Source organism: Corylus avellana, chromosome 5 (genome assembly GCF_965113065.1).
Source record: "Corylus avellana chromosome 5, dhCorAvel1.hap1.2, whole genome shotgun sequence".
In the NCBI taxonomy this organism is placed as follows: domain Eukaryota; kingdom Viridiplantae; phylum Streptophyta; class Magnoliopsida; order Fagales; family Betulaceae; genus Corylus; species Corylus avellana.
The window spans coordinates 30,259,860-30,276,375 of NC_142494.1; the positions used below are offsets into that span (position 1 = coordinate 30,259,860).

Consider the following 16,516-nt stretch of genomic DNA (forward strand, 5'->3'; position numbering starts at 1 on the left):
AGAGGCATTGTCAATTAGGTGGTAATTTGAGGGGGATATATAGACTTTCCTTATTATATTATCATATTAGCACCTTTAATTTCCTACAAACTTACCCATCTCCTTCTAGTTTGTGCGATTCGAAATAGTTTCTACATTTATGGTTCATAGAAATAGAATCATAGGAATGCCAATGATTCATGCTGAAGAATCAATAGAGTCCTAAAAATACATTTAAATGAATGAATGAAAGTTGAGTGAGAGTCAATTTCTTCGACTCAGTATATTAAACTAAAGTGTGTTTTAGTTCAAATGATTATGACATGTATTTTTTTAAAAAGTTGCACGCATTATTAATAAAACACACACGTAATTCTTACGGCTCATCTCTTCTCAAGTAAGAGAATTTACTTCTCCTTTGTGAGGCTTAGGGAGAAAGAAAAGACTTTGCGGTCGAGCCACTCCCTTGGCTCCAAGAGGGTGGCCGAAACCACCCCTTGGGCACCCAGGGGGTGGCTGGACCACCCCCTTGGAGCCAAGGAGTCAACCTTATTCGGCTAGATGGCCACCCCCCATGGCCAAAGGCCACTCCCAATTTTTTTTTTTTTTTTTTTTTTATATTTTAATTTTTTTAAAAAAAATTAAGTAGGTGATACGTGTCAACATCTGATTGGTCCACATGAAATTTCGTTAAGTCAACTAACGGTTAACTAACAAAATGACTAATTTGGTCTATTATCAAAACCATATGGACCTCATGTGATAAAAATCAAACCCTAAAAGAAAAAATAAAGTTATGAAATTTCAAGAAGGTATTTAATATTTAACCCTTTCTTTTTCGACTTCTTTACCTCCTCTCTATTCGAGCGTGGGCCCCATACACCCGCACATGGGTCTCACTCGCTACCCGACTGTAGAGTTGACTCTATGTTTTCATTAAGCACTATTTTAAATTTTTAATTACTTTAGTTTTTTTTTTTTTAAATCACTTAAAAAAAAAAAAAAATTATACTATAGAACATTGGAGGAATTTTGATAAAGAATAATATTGAATAACGTGGAACTAGGAAGGAAACTAGTCTTTTATGGGATTCGAAACACCCTACTTGTTGTTGTGCCACGTGTCAACCACCACACAAGATTCCGTTGACAAATCATCTTTATCCACTTTTTTTTCAAAAAAAAAAAAAAAAATCTGAGCACTTTATCCACAATTTTTTTTTTTTTTTTTCCTGGAACAGGTTTTATACTCCAAAACAACAACTAGGAAGTTAGAAAAACGACGTCGTTCTGGCGTTTTCCCCCCATTCTATTTCTGAATTTTCTTTTAATAATAAGTTTTCATTGCCCAATCATTCAAAATTATAGTAATAGCACAGATATTTTTCTCAGCTTTGTTTAATAATGATCAAATTACAGTAACAATGCTCTGGTAGTTTTCTCAGGTGAAAAAGCCCTTTGTTTTCTAAATTTTTTTCTTGATTCCACGGAATAACTTCATCGCTGGAGATGATCGTAGTGAAATTGTAGAGTAAAATAAAGTTCGGAATCGAACTCGGCGACAAGAAACGATGTCGTCACCGGAGATTGCTGGAATCTTGGAGCACTCGAAGGATCTCGATCGGTTGAGGAAAGAGCAAGAGGACGTGCTGGTCGAGATCAACAAGATGCACAAGAAGCTCCAAGCTAGTGAGTCCCTCTTTAACTCATTGACCCAAAAAGAAGAAAACCCAGAAAAAAGGGGTCAATTTGATTGTCTATCTTTAGCTTTGGGTAGCTTGGAGTAGTGGGTTTCTGTTGGATTAGTAAATACTGGTGCTCTTCCTTAGATTTTTTGTAGTTATGGGTTTTCTGTGTTTTAAGTTTTTTTAATTATTATTTTTTAGATGAATTTGGTTGAAGTTTGTTGCTTATGAGGTAAGCTTGGTGGATTTGTTTCAGATTATGAGCTTTGTTGAGTACATGGTTTTTCATCCTCGAATGTGGATAGGTTTTGAAGGGATGGTTGGGTAGTTTTTATTAACTTGAGTTTGGGAAGTGTAAGTTACCATATGGGTGTTTGTTTTTGGAAAAGTCCACCAGATAGGAGTTATTTGATCATAGGATTAAAATTTGTAGAGTGTGGACCTGGAATTGGTCACCAGATTCTGGAACATCACTGCATTGCATATTCATGAGCATTTGTAATTGTTTGTGTGAAAGAATGATAAATTGTTTATCTATTATGGATTTATTACTGTTAGTCTGTATATTATTACTAGCTGGTCAGTTGCAGCTTAGCTACATTTTGTTGTTTAAAGTAATAAATTTGTGCTCAGTCTGTGGAGGTGCCTAATTTGGGTGATATGGGTTCATAGTAGACCATCTATAGGGGTCCTAAGAAGCTCATCTTTGTTGGGATCCCAGAAGTGATAAATGAAAGTGGACTTAAGATGACAAGAGAGGTCGCTGTGTTATTTATTTTATATATGCCACGCAAATTACTTCTCACCCACTGAGGATGCTTGGTAGGGATAGCAATTGCATTGCTAATGTGCATTAGGACAATAAATGAGTAGCCAGTTCAAATACACTGATGATTATTTCCAGGTGTACAGCCATTGTCACATATTGACAGTGTTACATCTTTTTACATGGACCTCTTATAGTTATCTTCAAAGATCTATTTGTCATAAAAGATATCATCATAATCACATATTGCCTTTTATTGCCAGTTTCTTTATATTGAACTATTTCCTGAAAGGCAAAAAATGATAAGATACTACATTATAAGAAAATAAAATGTGTTTTAACTCAACCTTAAGATAAATTGTTACATGTAGGAAAGGTGCAGCACTGCTATAATATTGCAGTTATCATCCATTTGGATCTGGTGTAAAAAAAAAAGAAGGGAAGTAATAAAAAAGTGTAGCAATACTTAAATAAGGAATCTAATTTCTTAAGGACCTTTTTTTTAAGCAATGCAGTGATTTCCTTTGCTTTTTTCTTGTCTATGGAACCATAATATTCTCAAGTTTGAATCTTTTTTCAAGTCGACTACTTGGGAATTGTTCCATTTGCATTTTTGAAAGGTGGGACAAGCAATGGGGTTGATTCAGTTTCGGAATACAATTATAAAGTAGTTCAACATGAAAACTAGAAGGAAGATAATTGGTTTTAGAAGAGCTGTAAAAGGATAAATTTTATGTCAGTTCCAACCTTTGTGTAAGAGATATACTAGTACTCATTGGCTCCTATCAATTCTTACAGATTAGCTTCCGTGTCATGCTTTTGGTATTTGTTTCTTTCTATATGTATATATACTTCCATTATATGGATTATTACCAGTTATGAAAACAAGACTGAGCCAAATAGGAATATGTGAAGAATTATTGAAAACTTCAAATTTTGCTTAGGTACTTTGAGAAAAAAAGTTAGAGGAACGTGTTTATGGTGGAACAGGATCCTCTCCATTTCATTTGAACTGGATAATATCCCGTTAGTTATATTGGAGGGGGATTTTTGTCTTTTCACTTTTTGAGGGGACAAAAATACCCCTCCAATATAACTAATTGGATATTATCCAGTTCAAATGAACTGGAGAGAATCCTAATTCGTTTATGGTAGTTCATCTGTGTTGGTATTCTCATAAATTTTTGGAAAATGTGAAGATCTGTTCAATAAATTTAAATAAACTAAAACAAAACAAAACTATGATAAAAAAGCAACCAAGCTTTTAAATTGACTCAAAGTTCTCTTTTCTAAAGGTGCTCTTTCTTCCCTTTTATGTCTCAGTAACTGTGTATAAAATTCAGTAAAATTTAATTTTATAAAAGATTGTCCGGCAAACATCTCAAACTTACTTCATTAAGCATTTAAGGATATTATTACTTTGATTACTAATTTAAAAAAAAAAAGGATACTATTAATGGTGAATACCTTTATCAACATCATTACTATTATCCCGACTCTGTAGCTGCTGCTGTCCCCTTGGGCTGTATTTGTTTACATGATGACAGAGGAAAGGGAAGGGAAAGGAGCTAGGGAAGTTCAGCTTCCTTTTAGGTGTTTGGTTGTCTAGGGAAAAATGAATTGGAGTAAAGAATGTAGTGGGCCCAATAGTTATTAACAATTGAAACACACTCTTTGCTCGCCTCTTTCTCCATTGTCTCCTACATTGGGATGAGAAAAATGGTGGGCCCTGGAGGGGGGAGGGCGGGGGGTCACACAGTTTCTTTCCTTCTCTTTCCCACTTTCATTTCCCTCGCCCTGCCTTCAAGGTGATCATAGGCTAAGTCCGCACTCTACCTAAATGATTGGTTGATGCTGAAATAATTCAATAAATTGTTACTTTATATTACTATAATTTCTACTTTTTGTTGTTTTTAAGGTTTCCATTAATTCTTTTTTTCTGGGGGTAGAATCAACAACACTGCTGCCACCACCATAATTGTCAGCCTCTGCAGTCACCGTTTCCTTAACTATTACACAATTACTTTGCTTCTAGTGGGGAACAACCTTTCCACCATCTTGTTAGTAGCTCTTAACACCGGTGCTACCACCATCCCACTATCAGCGTGATCATCTTACACCATTATTACCATCTCAAGCTCAACCATTTACCTATTCCACCATTTCTATTGTCATTGCCAGCCCGGTACCCGCATATCACCCCTACCATCTCATTGTCTCCATCACTACAGTACAATGCAATCCAGTTTTCTTCCACAATTACAATCTAGTTCTGTTTTTCTTATGTAGCCAGTTCTTATATCCTTTTTTTTCTTTCTTTTTTTCTTTTTTTATGTTGATGCAGCTCCTGAGTTGGTTGAGAAGTCTGGGGATAATTCATTATCAAAGTTGAGACATCTGTATACTGTTGCAAAAGACCTGTCAGAGAATGAAGTAACGTATGCTCATTCTATCTTTTATAACTCTGATAAGTTCCACTTTTTATTTTATTTTTCCTTTTAATTTTATAAAACTGGTAATATTAGTAAGAAGCATGTTTTGCACCTTAAATAATTCTCAGTATTTTACTTGCTGCAGTGTCTCCAACTTGTTGTTAAGTCAACTTGATGCTCTACTGCCTTCCGGACCTCCAGGGCAACCACGAAGAAGGATAGGTTTGTGTTAGAATTTCAGTGCTGTGAGATTTGTTCTTATAAAAACAATTGTGAATGCTGTCACCTTTTGATTAAGCTTTAATATTTTAAGTTTTCAATAATAAATAACCATCTTGTAAATGACCCTGGCTTTTCTTTAGCTTTTTTTTTCAAAAAAAATTAATTAATTTTTTTTTTTTTTTAACACTTTCTACGTATTCTACTAGCCATAAGGAGTCATGCATCGGTAACCTCTTGATTAAGCTTTCATGTTTTAAGTGTTCTACTAGCCATGTAGAGCTACACATCTGAACTTGACATGAAGGAATAGAACAGTAGAAAGGCACATATGCCATATATGTTGATGAGATAAATAAACTCCTAATCATATTAGATTGAAGTTCTATTGATTCGTTGGAGGCAGTTACCAATTCTCATGTGCTCTTTGAATAGAAGATATGTTTTTGTTATATTTTTAATTCCTTCTATACAGAGAATGGAATCTAATGCAGGGCATATCATGAGAATAATTCAGGTGTGTTAATTAGTTAATTAGAAGCACAGAACTAGATTTTCAACAGCACTTTTGAATCCTGTTTCTAATCATGGACTGTGATAACTATGCTTATTCATTGTAATAGATAGCTACATTAACAACATGGGATATGGCATGTTATCAAGTTTTGGTAGATGAATGCAAGTTATGCTAAGATGAGTGAGGAACTGCCCAGAAATGAGTGAAAAATAACATGCATGATATGGCAATTAAATTTCATCAACTCATACAGCTTTGCTAGTGTATATAAAACATAAAGCCGATAAAATGCATATTGATGGGTGATTCCAAAAAGATGCTTGTCTTGCTGTTATGGAAACTCTACACTCTGTTCATTTAGCTGACAGTACATAAATTCCAGAAGGCAGTGATCAGAAAAGGAAAAGAATGAAGACTGATTCAGAAATTTCGAGGATACCCACTAATGTGCGAAGCCAACTTGAGACTTATGCAAGTTTAAAGGGTGAACAGGTATGCAGTAGTATGATAGTCATTAATGCAACTATATTACTGCTTTTGGTGAACAAATTCTTCACTTGGATGATACTTTGTGCTCTTCTGTTTAATTAATGTGTACTGTTACTTCAGGTGGCAGCTAAAGTCACACCAGATGATGCTGATAAGGACGAGTGGTTTGTTGTAAAAGTTTTGCATTTTGATAAGGAGACAAGAGAGTAAGTTTATTTCCAGTAGATATGTCATTACACGTCATGATTTTATCTTTGATGAAGAATTAGAAAATTTGTTTCAAGTTTATCATGATAACCGATTACCTGTTTGGAGTGGCTCGTCAAATGATGATTATGTTGTTTGAGCCTGAGGCTAGCTCAAAAAAAGAAAAAGAAATATGCCAAGCTCTTGTGATAACTTTGCCACTTATTTATCAAGTTTGATTTTGGCCCCAATTCAATTGCCTGGTGATAAATGCCTGGCTCAAGGTCAAGTTAAAGCTCTTTATGAACTTATTTCAAAATGAATGAAGGCCTTATGTGTAATATAGCTTTTCTAGTGATTAAGTAGAATGTGATCAAATGAATATATGTTTCTAAGTCTTGAGATATAGATGCTCCATATTCACATACCAAAGTAGCACATGAGCCTGCTTGGGTTTTACTCATTGAGCAGAGAAGCCACTAGGGATAGGCTAGATTGGATTAGTGTAGAAACTTGAATGAGCTTGTTGTGGAGCCAACATCAAGCAGCTCGGTTTACTTTTAACCTATTATTGCATTTAACTTGTGCTGTCAGTAATTAGGATGGAACAAAAAGGTGAGGAGAATGCTACTCTTCTACATTGTTTTCTTACCTTCAGAAACTACTTTGTTCCATGCTTACGAAGGACCGCCTCTATGTGCAGATTTGAAGTACTAGATGAGGAACCGGGTGATGATGATGAGGGTGGTGGGCAAAGGTTACTTTCTTTTATTGACTCCAATTTGATGCTCTTCATCTAACATCTCTTTAGATACTTATATGATATCTTTCTATTCCCATTATTTTGCATGGTTACATGGTTTACCGATGCATGCCATCTGACTCACATGGAGCACCTCTTATGCCTCTTATGCCATTGGCTTAGTGATACTTTCTACTGGCATTAGACTACATCCAAGAGCCATCTGGAAAGTTATCTTTGCTTTACTAATTTGGAGCATTGAAGAGAAGGAAATCAGCACTTTTTTGAGGATCGTGACTCTTATGTGCTACGATTAAAATCCTCATTCATGAGATTTCGTTTAGATTGGTCTGTTACTTATGTTCTTATTTTTCCTTCTAATCTTGTAAATCTTGTTAACTTTTTAGATTTTCGAGCCCAATAGGGTGATTGCTCTCTTGTATACTCTTCGTGTACAAGAGCTTTGCTTCTTCTTCTAATAAATTATTATTCATAAAAAAAATAAAAATAAAAAAAATAAAAAAAATAAAAAAATTAGACTACATCCAAGAAAAAAGAAAATAATTTTTTTCAACTGTTCTTTTTTTCTTTCACCTCTTTGATTCCCCTTTGCGACTTATCCATTTTAGTGTTAAACTTACTTTTCTTTGTAAGCAGGCAGATTTTGCATGGAGAGCTGCTATGTGGTGGTTGCTGGATAAAACTTTCCTTTTAAAAATATTTAATAAATCTGGATTAGTCTTTCAGGCTTAAGACTGGAACTTATGTGGTTCTTGATAAGCTAGGTTGCCCAGGGATCATTAGTGCTGGCTTTCTTCCTTAATGTTTTCTAAATATTTTCTTTTCTTTGGCCGAGCAATGACGAGTGCTGGTTGTCTATCTGTTTGTTGTTAAAAAGTATTATATGGTTTATTTATTTATTCCCCTTTCCTGCATAATTGAAATAACTCCCCAGAGTGACATTTTTCATTTTCTTTTTTCTTGGTGCTCTTAGAAAGTACAAGCTTCCCGTCTCAAGTATTATTCCTTTCCCCAAGAGAAATGATCCTTCTAGTGCCACAGACTTCCCTCCTCGAAGCCAAGTCTTGGCTGTCTATCCCGGAACAACTGCACTTTATAAGGCAACAGTTGTCAATGGCCATCGCAAGGTAATTATTCCATCCACTTTGGTGTACTTGAGCAGAAGTTATTGTTCTTTTCCTTTGAATTCCAATCTTCTGATTTTCTTATCCTTTGAACAAACAAGTTTGGCATGGATCTAACTACTAATTGTTTTGCGCATGTTTGGCTACTCTCAACTATTCGAAATATTTTCAGAGGAAGACGGAGGAGTAAGTAATATCCTTTCTTTGTGTTTCATCCTCAGTGTCCTGGAATTTGAAAAAAGTGCGTTGTGATTGATCTTTGGGAACCAAATAAAAACAAAATGATCACCTCAGTTTGTGTGATTAGTTCTCTTTTAGGGATAGGTTGTGAGTCTCACAGTTTTTAAAACCACAGCTTCTCATGTGATTTGATTTATCAGTATTCCCCAAAGTGGTAAACGTATCACAAAGATAACAGATTCTTTAACATTTTCAAAGGAAACAAACAGGCTTAGTTCTTTACAGAAGTCCTTTCTTTTTTTGGAGATCCGGAAAATGAACTAGAATGATGATTTGCCAATTGGGTCCCAAATGTCTCAAATTTCTGTTAGATCGAAACCCGACTATTTTTTCACCCAATTCTTTATTGTCATATGCTTATTCTTGTTTTTGGTTGGGCAGTTATATACTGGAATTTGACGATGATGAGGAAGAGGGAGCCTTGCCTCAAAGGGTAGTACCCTTCCACAAGGTGGTTGCTCTGCCTGATGGACATCGTCAATGAATTCATGCTGTTTATAGCCTTGTATAAATCTAACCTGTTATGTAGCATTTTTAACCTGACCTTTAACGTGGCCTCTGTTTTTCTTATGGTCATTTGGAGATGGTTTTGTAATATCTTCACTTTTTATGTTATATAGCATATTTATTCCTTCCAGCTGTGTGCAACAATGTAATGGTAAGCTAGGCTATATTTGTTTTTTTATTTTATATTTTCACTATAAATTACTTTCGCTTCTTATAAAATCTTCTAGGACAAAATTTCAAGGTCAATGGACTCCTAACTGTTATGATCAAATTCCAATTTATACGAAATAGTTTAAGATTAATAACATTATTATATCCGTTTGTTTTGTTAAAAAAACTACTATGAATTCACCAAATCCCTCCAACACCTTCCTTTCATTTGTCCCTCAAATCGCAATCATTTTCATAGTCAAAGACACGAGGGATAAGATAAGAATACGGTTTTGATACTATGTTAAACACTAATCATTCTTAAAAGCTAAATGACAGAAAATTGTAAAATTAATAGAGAGAAATGATAAAAATCATTTTTCGTCCCTTTTTTTTTTTTTTTACCTATCTCTGAACAGTGAATGAGTAAACCAATCATTGAATTTTTAAGACCTATATATAAATTTCATAAATTTAATGATAAATTTGTAAAATGGATGACTGAGAGAATGATGTGTACGGCATGACTCTTTAATTAATATTTTGACAATTGTCAAGTTTGGGACAATCATCGTACATGAAGTGTGTTGTTATTCCAAAAGCTTAAATTAATAAGAAAAATGAATTTAATCAAATTAATATTATAACACTTCTTCCTCAATAAGGAGTATTCAAGACGTAAAATATTTAATTAAAATAAGAGGTAAATTATAGATATATGGTTTACACTTAAGACATTTGCTCTGATACTATGTTGAATCAACAATTATCTTAAAGACTTAAACTAATAAAAAAAAATGACAAAGTTAATCATTTAAATAATATTCTAACATGCCAAGAGACGGGGTTAAGATTATTGTGCCGGTGGCTTGTGGATGGGTATTCTGGTTGCCCATCCTAGGGCCAATGATGGAGTTTAGGCAAATAAAGGCAATATGGTACAACAAAGACGAGCAATGAAGATCACACTCTATTATATTAGGCATAATGCAGCATGATGCTGATGATAGCTTGTTGGCTTTTCCAGTTCAAAAAGGCATCAATAAACAAGGGGCTTCTTGACAAGTTAACATGAGCACAATGAACAAAAGTAATGCAAGTCTCAGACTAGTTTTGGAAATCTTAAGCATAATAATGGAAGCGAAAGAAAGTTTCACAGTGGAGATCATAAGACTAAATTAGCTGCCCATTTGCAAATACTGTGATAGACCTTTTGCTTCTCTAGTTTTTGATAAGCAACTGAGGCAAATGCCATGATTCAAAAACACAGTGGATGAGCTTAAGATTCTGGTTTCTATCTGGTAGAGATTGAACTTGTCAAGACTTCAAAATTTTATTCTTGTGATACTCCTATAGTACTAATTCCCGATGTTTTTACTCATGCTAACGCCTTTGACATGCTTGGGTAATTGGAATTGGTGGGTCTGACAGGGAACCATTAAGTATATGATTAGCAAACCATTGGCTAGCTGCCTGAGAGTAGTGTACGCCATCCCAGCTAATATACTGTGAAGGGTTTCCACAAGAAGCACCATAGACTTCAATACCATTTATAATTGCTTTTGTCCCACACCAGACATGGCTGTAGTTCACATGATACCCACAGCAGACCTTCAGAGGATCGGCAAATCCTGTAAAAGAAGTAACTTTTGTAAAATAATTGACCCTTTTCCTTTGAATGATTGTTACAATAGCCTTAAGGTAGAAACCCAATTGCAAGCTTTTCACAAGCAAGATGGTAAACTTTAGAGGAATATGGAAGTGATTAAATAATGCAACAATGATTATTATAAATACCTTCATTCTTTGCATTGCTGATTAGTCCATACTTTGCAGCATAGACATCCACATATGTTATTGCTGCATTTGGTAGCTCTGCCTTCAGTTTGATCACTCTGTCCTTGAGCTGCCTGTTGAACTCTACAGCCATGACATTTTGATTCTTGACACAGCCATGCTCGTCAAGAAAGCCAGGCGGTGGATTAAGCGTGTAAAACTGGTTCACTGGCAAGCATCCAATAGGCCCTGTGTTGTGTATCCAAAATGCCCTCCCCCCTTGTTTATATATGTGCTGAAAGTAATCAATTACAGTCGCCACCTCCATTAAAAACATGTTCAATTCTCACAATCTTCTTATTTAAGCAATCCTTATAACATTGTTACTCACCTGGACTGCTGTGGCTAATTGGTTGACAATGTCTGGCATTGCTGAACGAAGTTGGTCGAAGCTCATCTTTCGAAAACCGACGGAAAGATCATTCTGGCCGATGTCAAATGTGTAAAGAGCCTTGGAGAAGTCCTCGGGCCTTGGTAGATTGCTTCTTTCAGCGGGTGTCTTGGCTGGAGATCATAAACAAGTAATATTAGTACCAAGAAAGATGGAAGTTGAAGCATATTTAAGGGAAGGACCTTGGTTGTAGAGATCACTGGTGCGTGCTTTGAACTGTTCAAACTGCACAATCTGGATGTCAAGAGAGAATGGACTAATCCCATATTCGAATATGGTCTCGTTTTGCCTTCTAATGGTTGATCCTCCCGTGGCAAAATTTGCACCATGCCGGTAATTTGTTGCCAGTGAATTCAAGTATGCACTCAAGTATGGTAGCCTCAGGTGCTCAGCTGTGCATAGAATTACTCAATTTAAGTGCTTTATCAGAAAAGACAACCGCCCTGAATCTATGCTTTTTACTAAGGAATGAAAGAGAGGGAGATGGTGTAGAAATGTTTGTACCTATGAAGTCTATGAGGAGGCGGCCATCTGAGTCCCTTCCAGCCAGTTTATGAAAGAATCCCTCACCATATGGCGCACGAATGGGTTCAAATGCTGCTGATATGCCGCCAGTGTCTGAATTTGAGTCCCCAAAGTTGTAGATTGCTGGAAACTCACAAGTTGTTGAGCCTTTCAGCACCTCACCTCCCGCACCCAGAACACAAAAAACCAAGAACCCATTTACCAATACTCTCCTAACCTCCATTCTGAGTTCAGCCCAACTGGCGCTCATGCTAGACCACTCTCATTTATAGGAGCCAATAACCAGAGGGCAGAGACATAGTTCACTGTTATCCACTTGCTCATCTTCTCGGATATGGGACATAAGGAAGCAGATATTCATGAGCGTCACGTGCTCTCAGAATTTACCACTGAGTTTTCCTCATTAATTTGTCTTCTTTTAGCGGTTAAATCTGCTGGTCAAACTTGGTTCCTTTTCACATAATGCTCTGCCTATTGCATATCCCGTCTAACTGATAAATGTTCAAACTTTATGCAATTTTATTGCGCGGGATATAAAAATATATTCTCCAACACGATTATGTATCAGTTATAAAAACTGGCAAGCATCTTCATTTATTATTTTTAGCTACACCCTCCAAAGCATCTACTGCTAGAGAGTGCCTAAAATGAAGTGAGCAATGGTGATAAACGAAGCATACCCAACATATTGATGTTGACCTTCTGATTAATATTGGGAACAAGATTCGAGATTGGAGAAAAGGGTGACAGTGACTATGGCAACCAGGACAAGCGTAGGCCAACACATGTCCACTAACATCTTGTGGCTTTGAAGAAGCACCGTCAAAGAAATAAATCTTTTTTCTCTATGGGGCCGAAGAAAAAAAGAGAAGTCGGTGATGGGTGTCTCTGTCCTTGTGCATGATCGATTATACTATAATAGTGGGCGATGATTGTCGGTATAGGTGAACGCGGACAAGAAATGATTGAAAAAGATCTTGATTTGCGCAATCGGCGGATAGAGATGAGATCATCAATCTTCTCCTCTGAACTCACCTGCATTCTATTTGGGCCAATGAAAGTAATGCACCATTTTGTAGTCAAGGATGCAAGCCCAAGATTTAATGGGTTCCACACTTCCATGTCGAACCTCTCATTGTTGCCATTTAGAAATTGTTAGGCACCTTTTCGTTGGGTTTTGCTACCTGGGCTGTAATGAAGTCCAACGGGGGCTTCTTTCCTTTTGGATATGCAGACAGACCAAAACTTTTGGGTATTACTATTTTCCTCCCGAGTAATGCTATGTACCATATTTTTATTCTTCTAAAATCTTTCTAAAGCTGATGTGGCTTTTAAAATCATCATTTGATCAAAATTCAAATATAATTCATCTAAAATTTAATGGTGATTTTAAAAATCACATCAGTTTTAAGAGGATTTTAGGAGGATAAAAAAATGGTACATAGCGTTACTCTTCTCTCCCTATTATGTGTTTTTCCACTTTTTGGTACTGATATTTGCTTACCAAGAATTCCCATTTTTCCTTTACATTTTTTTCTTTGGTTGGTTGCCAAGAAAAGCATAGAGGTAATTTGACAATCAACCTTAAACATCACTTGACAATGTGAATGAAAATTTTACACTTTTCGAATACAGGCTACTCTGGCAATGCTGCACTCTTTTCTAAGGCCATTTGGTGAAAATGAACTAATGTTAATCAATCGAAGTGTTTCTCACGTCAATACAAAAATTGGGTGATATATATATATATATTTTGATCACACAGATTGACCCTTATGACATGCATGTGTGATTGGCACCGGCGGGTCCGAGAATGAACCGTTGACTATATGATTAGCAATCCAATGATTTGCAGCCTCAGTGTAGTGTACGCCATCCCAGCTAATATACAAGGAAGGATCTTCACAAGAACCAGCATACACTTCACTGCCATTTATCTTTGCCTTGTTCCCACAATACACATGGCTGTCATCCTCGTGATAACCACAGCAAATGTTTCTTGCATCAACAAATCCTGCAAAACCCCAGCAGTTAATCTCATTGGGATTTTTTTTTTTTTTTTATAATTTTTTTTTATTGTTTATTGGATGGTGGCATTTCATTTTCATGTGACAAGTAGCAGAGATAACATTTTTTTAATAAAGGGAATGAGGATCCGATGTTCTTAGGCAGGCTGTGTGAATTGTAGCCTAATAAGAGCAAGGGAGGCTACAATAGGGATTATGTGATTTGCACATTAACTATATCAACAAGTATTATTACCTTGCTTCTTTGCATTGCCGATTAGTTTATACTTTGCTGCAAAGACATCCACATATGTAAAGGCAGCATCAGGTAGCTGTTCCCTTAGTTTGATGACAGCACTCTTAAGCTTCCTATTGAACTCTTTAGCCATGTCATTTTGAGCTATGACGCATCCATGTTGGTCAAGAATGCCAGGCATTGGGCGGTGGTAGTGGTGTTGGGTCACTGGCAAGCAGCCAATGGGGCCTGTGTTATGTATCCAAAATGTTCTTGCCCCATTTTGGTACAGATGCTGAAAAAGATTTAAAGAGTTGATTTTGAGCCATAACACACAGTAAACATGCTTGATCAGTGTCACAACCTTTTCTAGTACAACTTACTTCAACTGCTGTGGCTAATTGGTCAACTATGCCAGGGATTACTGCTTTAAGTTGTTCATTGCTCATTGTTTGAAGGCTTGCAGCAATATCATTTTGCCCAATGTCAAATGTATAAAGAGCCTTTGAGAAGTCCTCTGGTCTTGGGAGATTTCTTCTGCTGGAGTGTTTCTTGGCTGCATATCATGAACAAACAAAATAAAGGAGATGAAAAATAGCAGAAAAAAAAAAAAGAAAAAAAAAAGGCAATTTCTTTTCAGTTGAGGCTTGATGTTACCATGCTTGTAGAGATTGCTGGTGCGTGCCTTGAACTGGTCAAATTGCACAATCTGGATATCAAGAGAGAATGGGCTTTCCCCAGTCACAAAGAAAGATGTATTAAACCGCCTAATCCTAGCTCCTCCTGTGGCAAAATTTGCACCATGCCTATAACTTGTTCCAATTGAATCTAGGTAAGCACTCAAGTATGGCAATCTAAGGTGCTTGGCTGCATAAAAACATGACAATCTTATTTAAGAACTCTATGAACTTTGACAGGTATATGCTTGCTGGAAACAGGACAAGTTGATATGCATATTACCAATAAAATCTATTATAAGACGACCATCAGAACCTCTTCCAGCCGGCTGATGGAAAAAAGTCTCTCCAGACGGTGGCCCTGCTGGGTAAAATGCTGCTGAATTCCCACCGGTATCCGAATTCGAGTCGCCGAAGTTGTAGATTGCCGGAAAATTACAGGGTGATGAGCCCATCATTTCTTCACCCAACACACTCAAAACCCATGAAACTAATATCCCAGCAGCAAAAAAACTCACAACCCTCATTCTCACAGCACCAAAACTGTGACTCATGCGCTGGACAATTAAGTTTCCCTTATTTTTATAGGCTCACAGCTGCTTAGTCAAAGACAGATATCTTTATAATATAAAATATGTATTCATGAGAATCATGTGCTTTCCTAGCAAGTGGAAAAAAAAAGATGAAGGAATCTTCTGCCATCGATCTCAATCTACTAGTAGTTTCCTTAATTGTTTTATCTTGTTAGCTTCATTGCATACATTTGTTTTTCTTACTTTGGTCTTGTCCTCTGCATTTGCTTAAACCAACAGTACCACTGGTCCATTGCCGTTTATTTATGGTATCTCCAGCTAATATCTCAACTTCATGCAGCAAACAAACACTGTACAGTCAACAGTGGCATCGTTATTATCTGACTGTCTCAGATTGGTGAGCCAAGTTGTCTCCCCCTGCAGATTACATCCTTTGATGTCACAGTCACTATATGTATTTACCATAACTGATATGGAAAATGCCATTATTGTTCCATCTTCTTCAATTTCTTACTCTATGAAAAATGGGGACACTGTTGTTGTTAGAATATATTCTGGATATCTAAAAAAAGAAAAAGAAGATATTCTGGATTCCTTCTTTGCTGGCCTGATATCATAATCTTATTGTATTAATTATCTGCTGATTATACCGTAACCAGCCCTTTAATTTACCCAAAATAAAAGGTAAATAAACGAGAAGACAAAATCGTGTGGGGTCTTATATGACATGTCCTGCAAATTGCATATGATGATAAAGTATTGCATTATCGAACAGTCCAAGGAATCATTATTCAAGCATTAACGTAATACATCGTATAATCCAAGCTACCATTGCCCTATACCCAAAAATAAGACATCAAATAATACAAGCTGCCATTACCCTAGCCTTTATCAAAATAGAGTACATACTTTTTACTCAAAACTGTTGTATCACACGTACACCACAGCTCTTTGTATACTTTACAAAGTTATATATATATGCCTCAACCAAAAATGATGGTTATTATTTCAAAAGCTTAAGCTGATTTTAACGCTCTTGTAACTTGTGTGGGCTCAAACTTCTCTACAACACTAAAAATATTTAATTAAAATTTGGGGTAAATTAAGGAATTGAGTTTCAAACTCATGACATTGACTATAATACCATGAAGCTTAAACTGATTCTAACAAAAATAAATGAACCAGTAAATGATATCTATTGATTTCTTTGCAGCTGAATTGGGTCTCATTTTCCACGAGCCAATATGGTTTCTTTT

At 36.1% G+C, this 16,516-nt stretch overlaps 3 protein-coding genes across 4 annotated transcripts; 1 reads left to right on the forward strand and 2 right to left on the reverse strand.

Moving 5' to 3' along the window:
* The first annotated feature begins 1,349 nt into the window (after nt 1-1,349).
* On the forward strand, nt 1,350-9,037 carry SGF29A (SGF29 tudor-like domain-containing protein). 2 transcript variants are annotated; one of them, XM_059596248.2, is made up of 9 exons: nt 1,350-1,668; nt 4,775-4,868; nt 5,008-5,084; nt 5,984-6,090; nt 6,208-6,293; nt 6,977-7,030; nt 8,010-8,163; nt 8,333-8,346; nt 8,782-9,037. In XM_059596248.2, exons 1-9 carry the CDS (start codon nt 1,551-1,553, stop codon nt 8,882-8,884), a joined length of 807 nt encoding a protein of 268 aa, XP_059452231.2. In that variant the 5' UTR covers nt 1,350-1,550; the 3' UTR covers nt 8,885-9,037. The 2 variants fall into 2 exon arrangements, with proteins under 2 accessions (XP_059452231.2, XP_059452230.2); XM_059596247.2 differs by having other exon boundaries at nt 1,352-1,668; nt 5,981-6,090.
* A 972-nt stretch (nt 9,038-10,009) lies between these two features.
* Nucleotides 10,010-12,136, reverse strand: LOC132182908 (GDSL esterase/lipase At5g14450). The gene is made up of 5 exons (XM_059596277.2): nt 11,789-12,136; nt 11,467-11,676; nt 11,225-11,397; nt 10,855-11,128; nt 10,010-10,688 (listed from the first exon to the last, which is right to left on the reverse strand). Exons 1-5 carry the CDS (start codon nt 12,057-12,059, stop codon nt 10,441-10,443), a joined length of 1,176 nt encoding a protein of 391 aa, XP_059452260.2. The 5' UTR covers nt 12,060-12,136; the 3' UTR covers nt 10,010-10,440.
* A 1,319-nt stretch (nt 12,137-13,455) lies between these two features.
* Nucleotides 13,456-15,281, reverse strand: LOC132182737 (GDSL esterase/lipase At5g14450). The gene is made up of 5 exons (XM_059596067.2): nt 15,011-15,281; nt 14,708-14,917; nt 14,434-14,606; nt 14,072-14,345; nt 13,456-13,823 (listed from the first exon to the last, which is right to left on the reverse strand). Exons 1-5 carry the CDS (start codon nt 15,279-15,281, stop codon nt 13,567-13,569), a joined length of 1,185 nt encoding a protein of 394 aa, XP_059452050.2. The 3' UTR covers nt 13,456-13,566.
* Nucleotides 15,282-16,516: the final 1,235 nt, after the last annotated feature.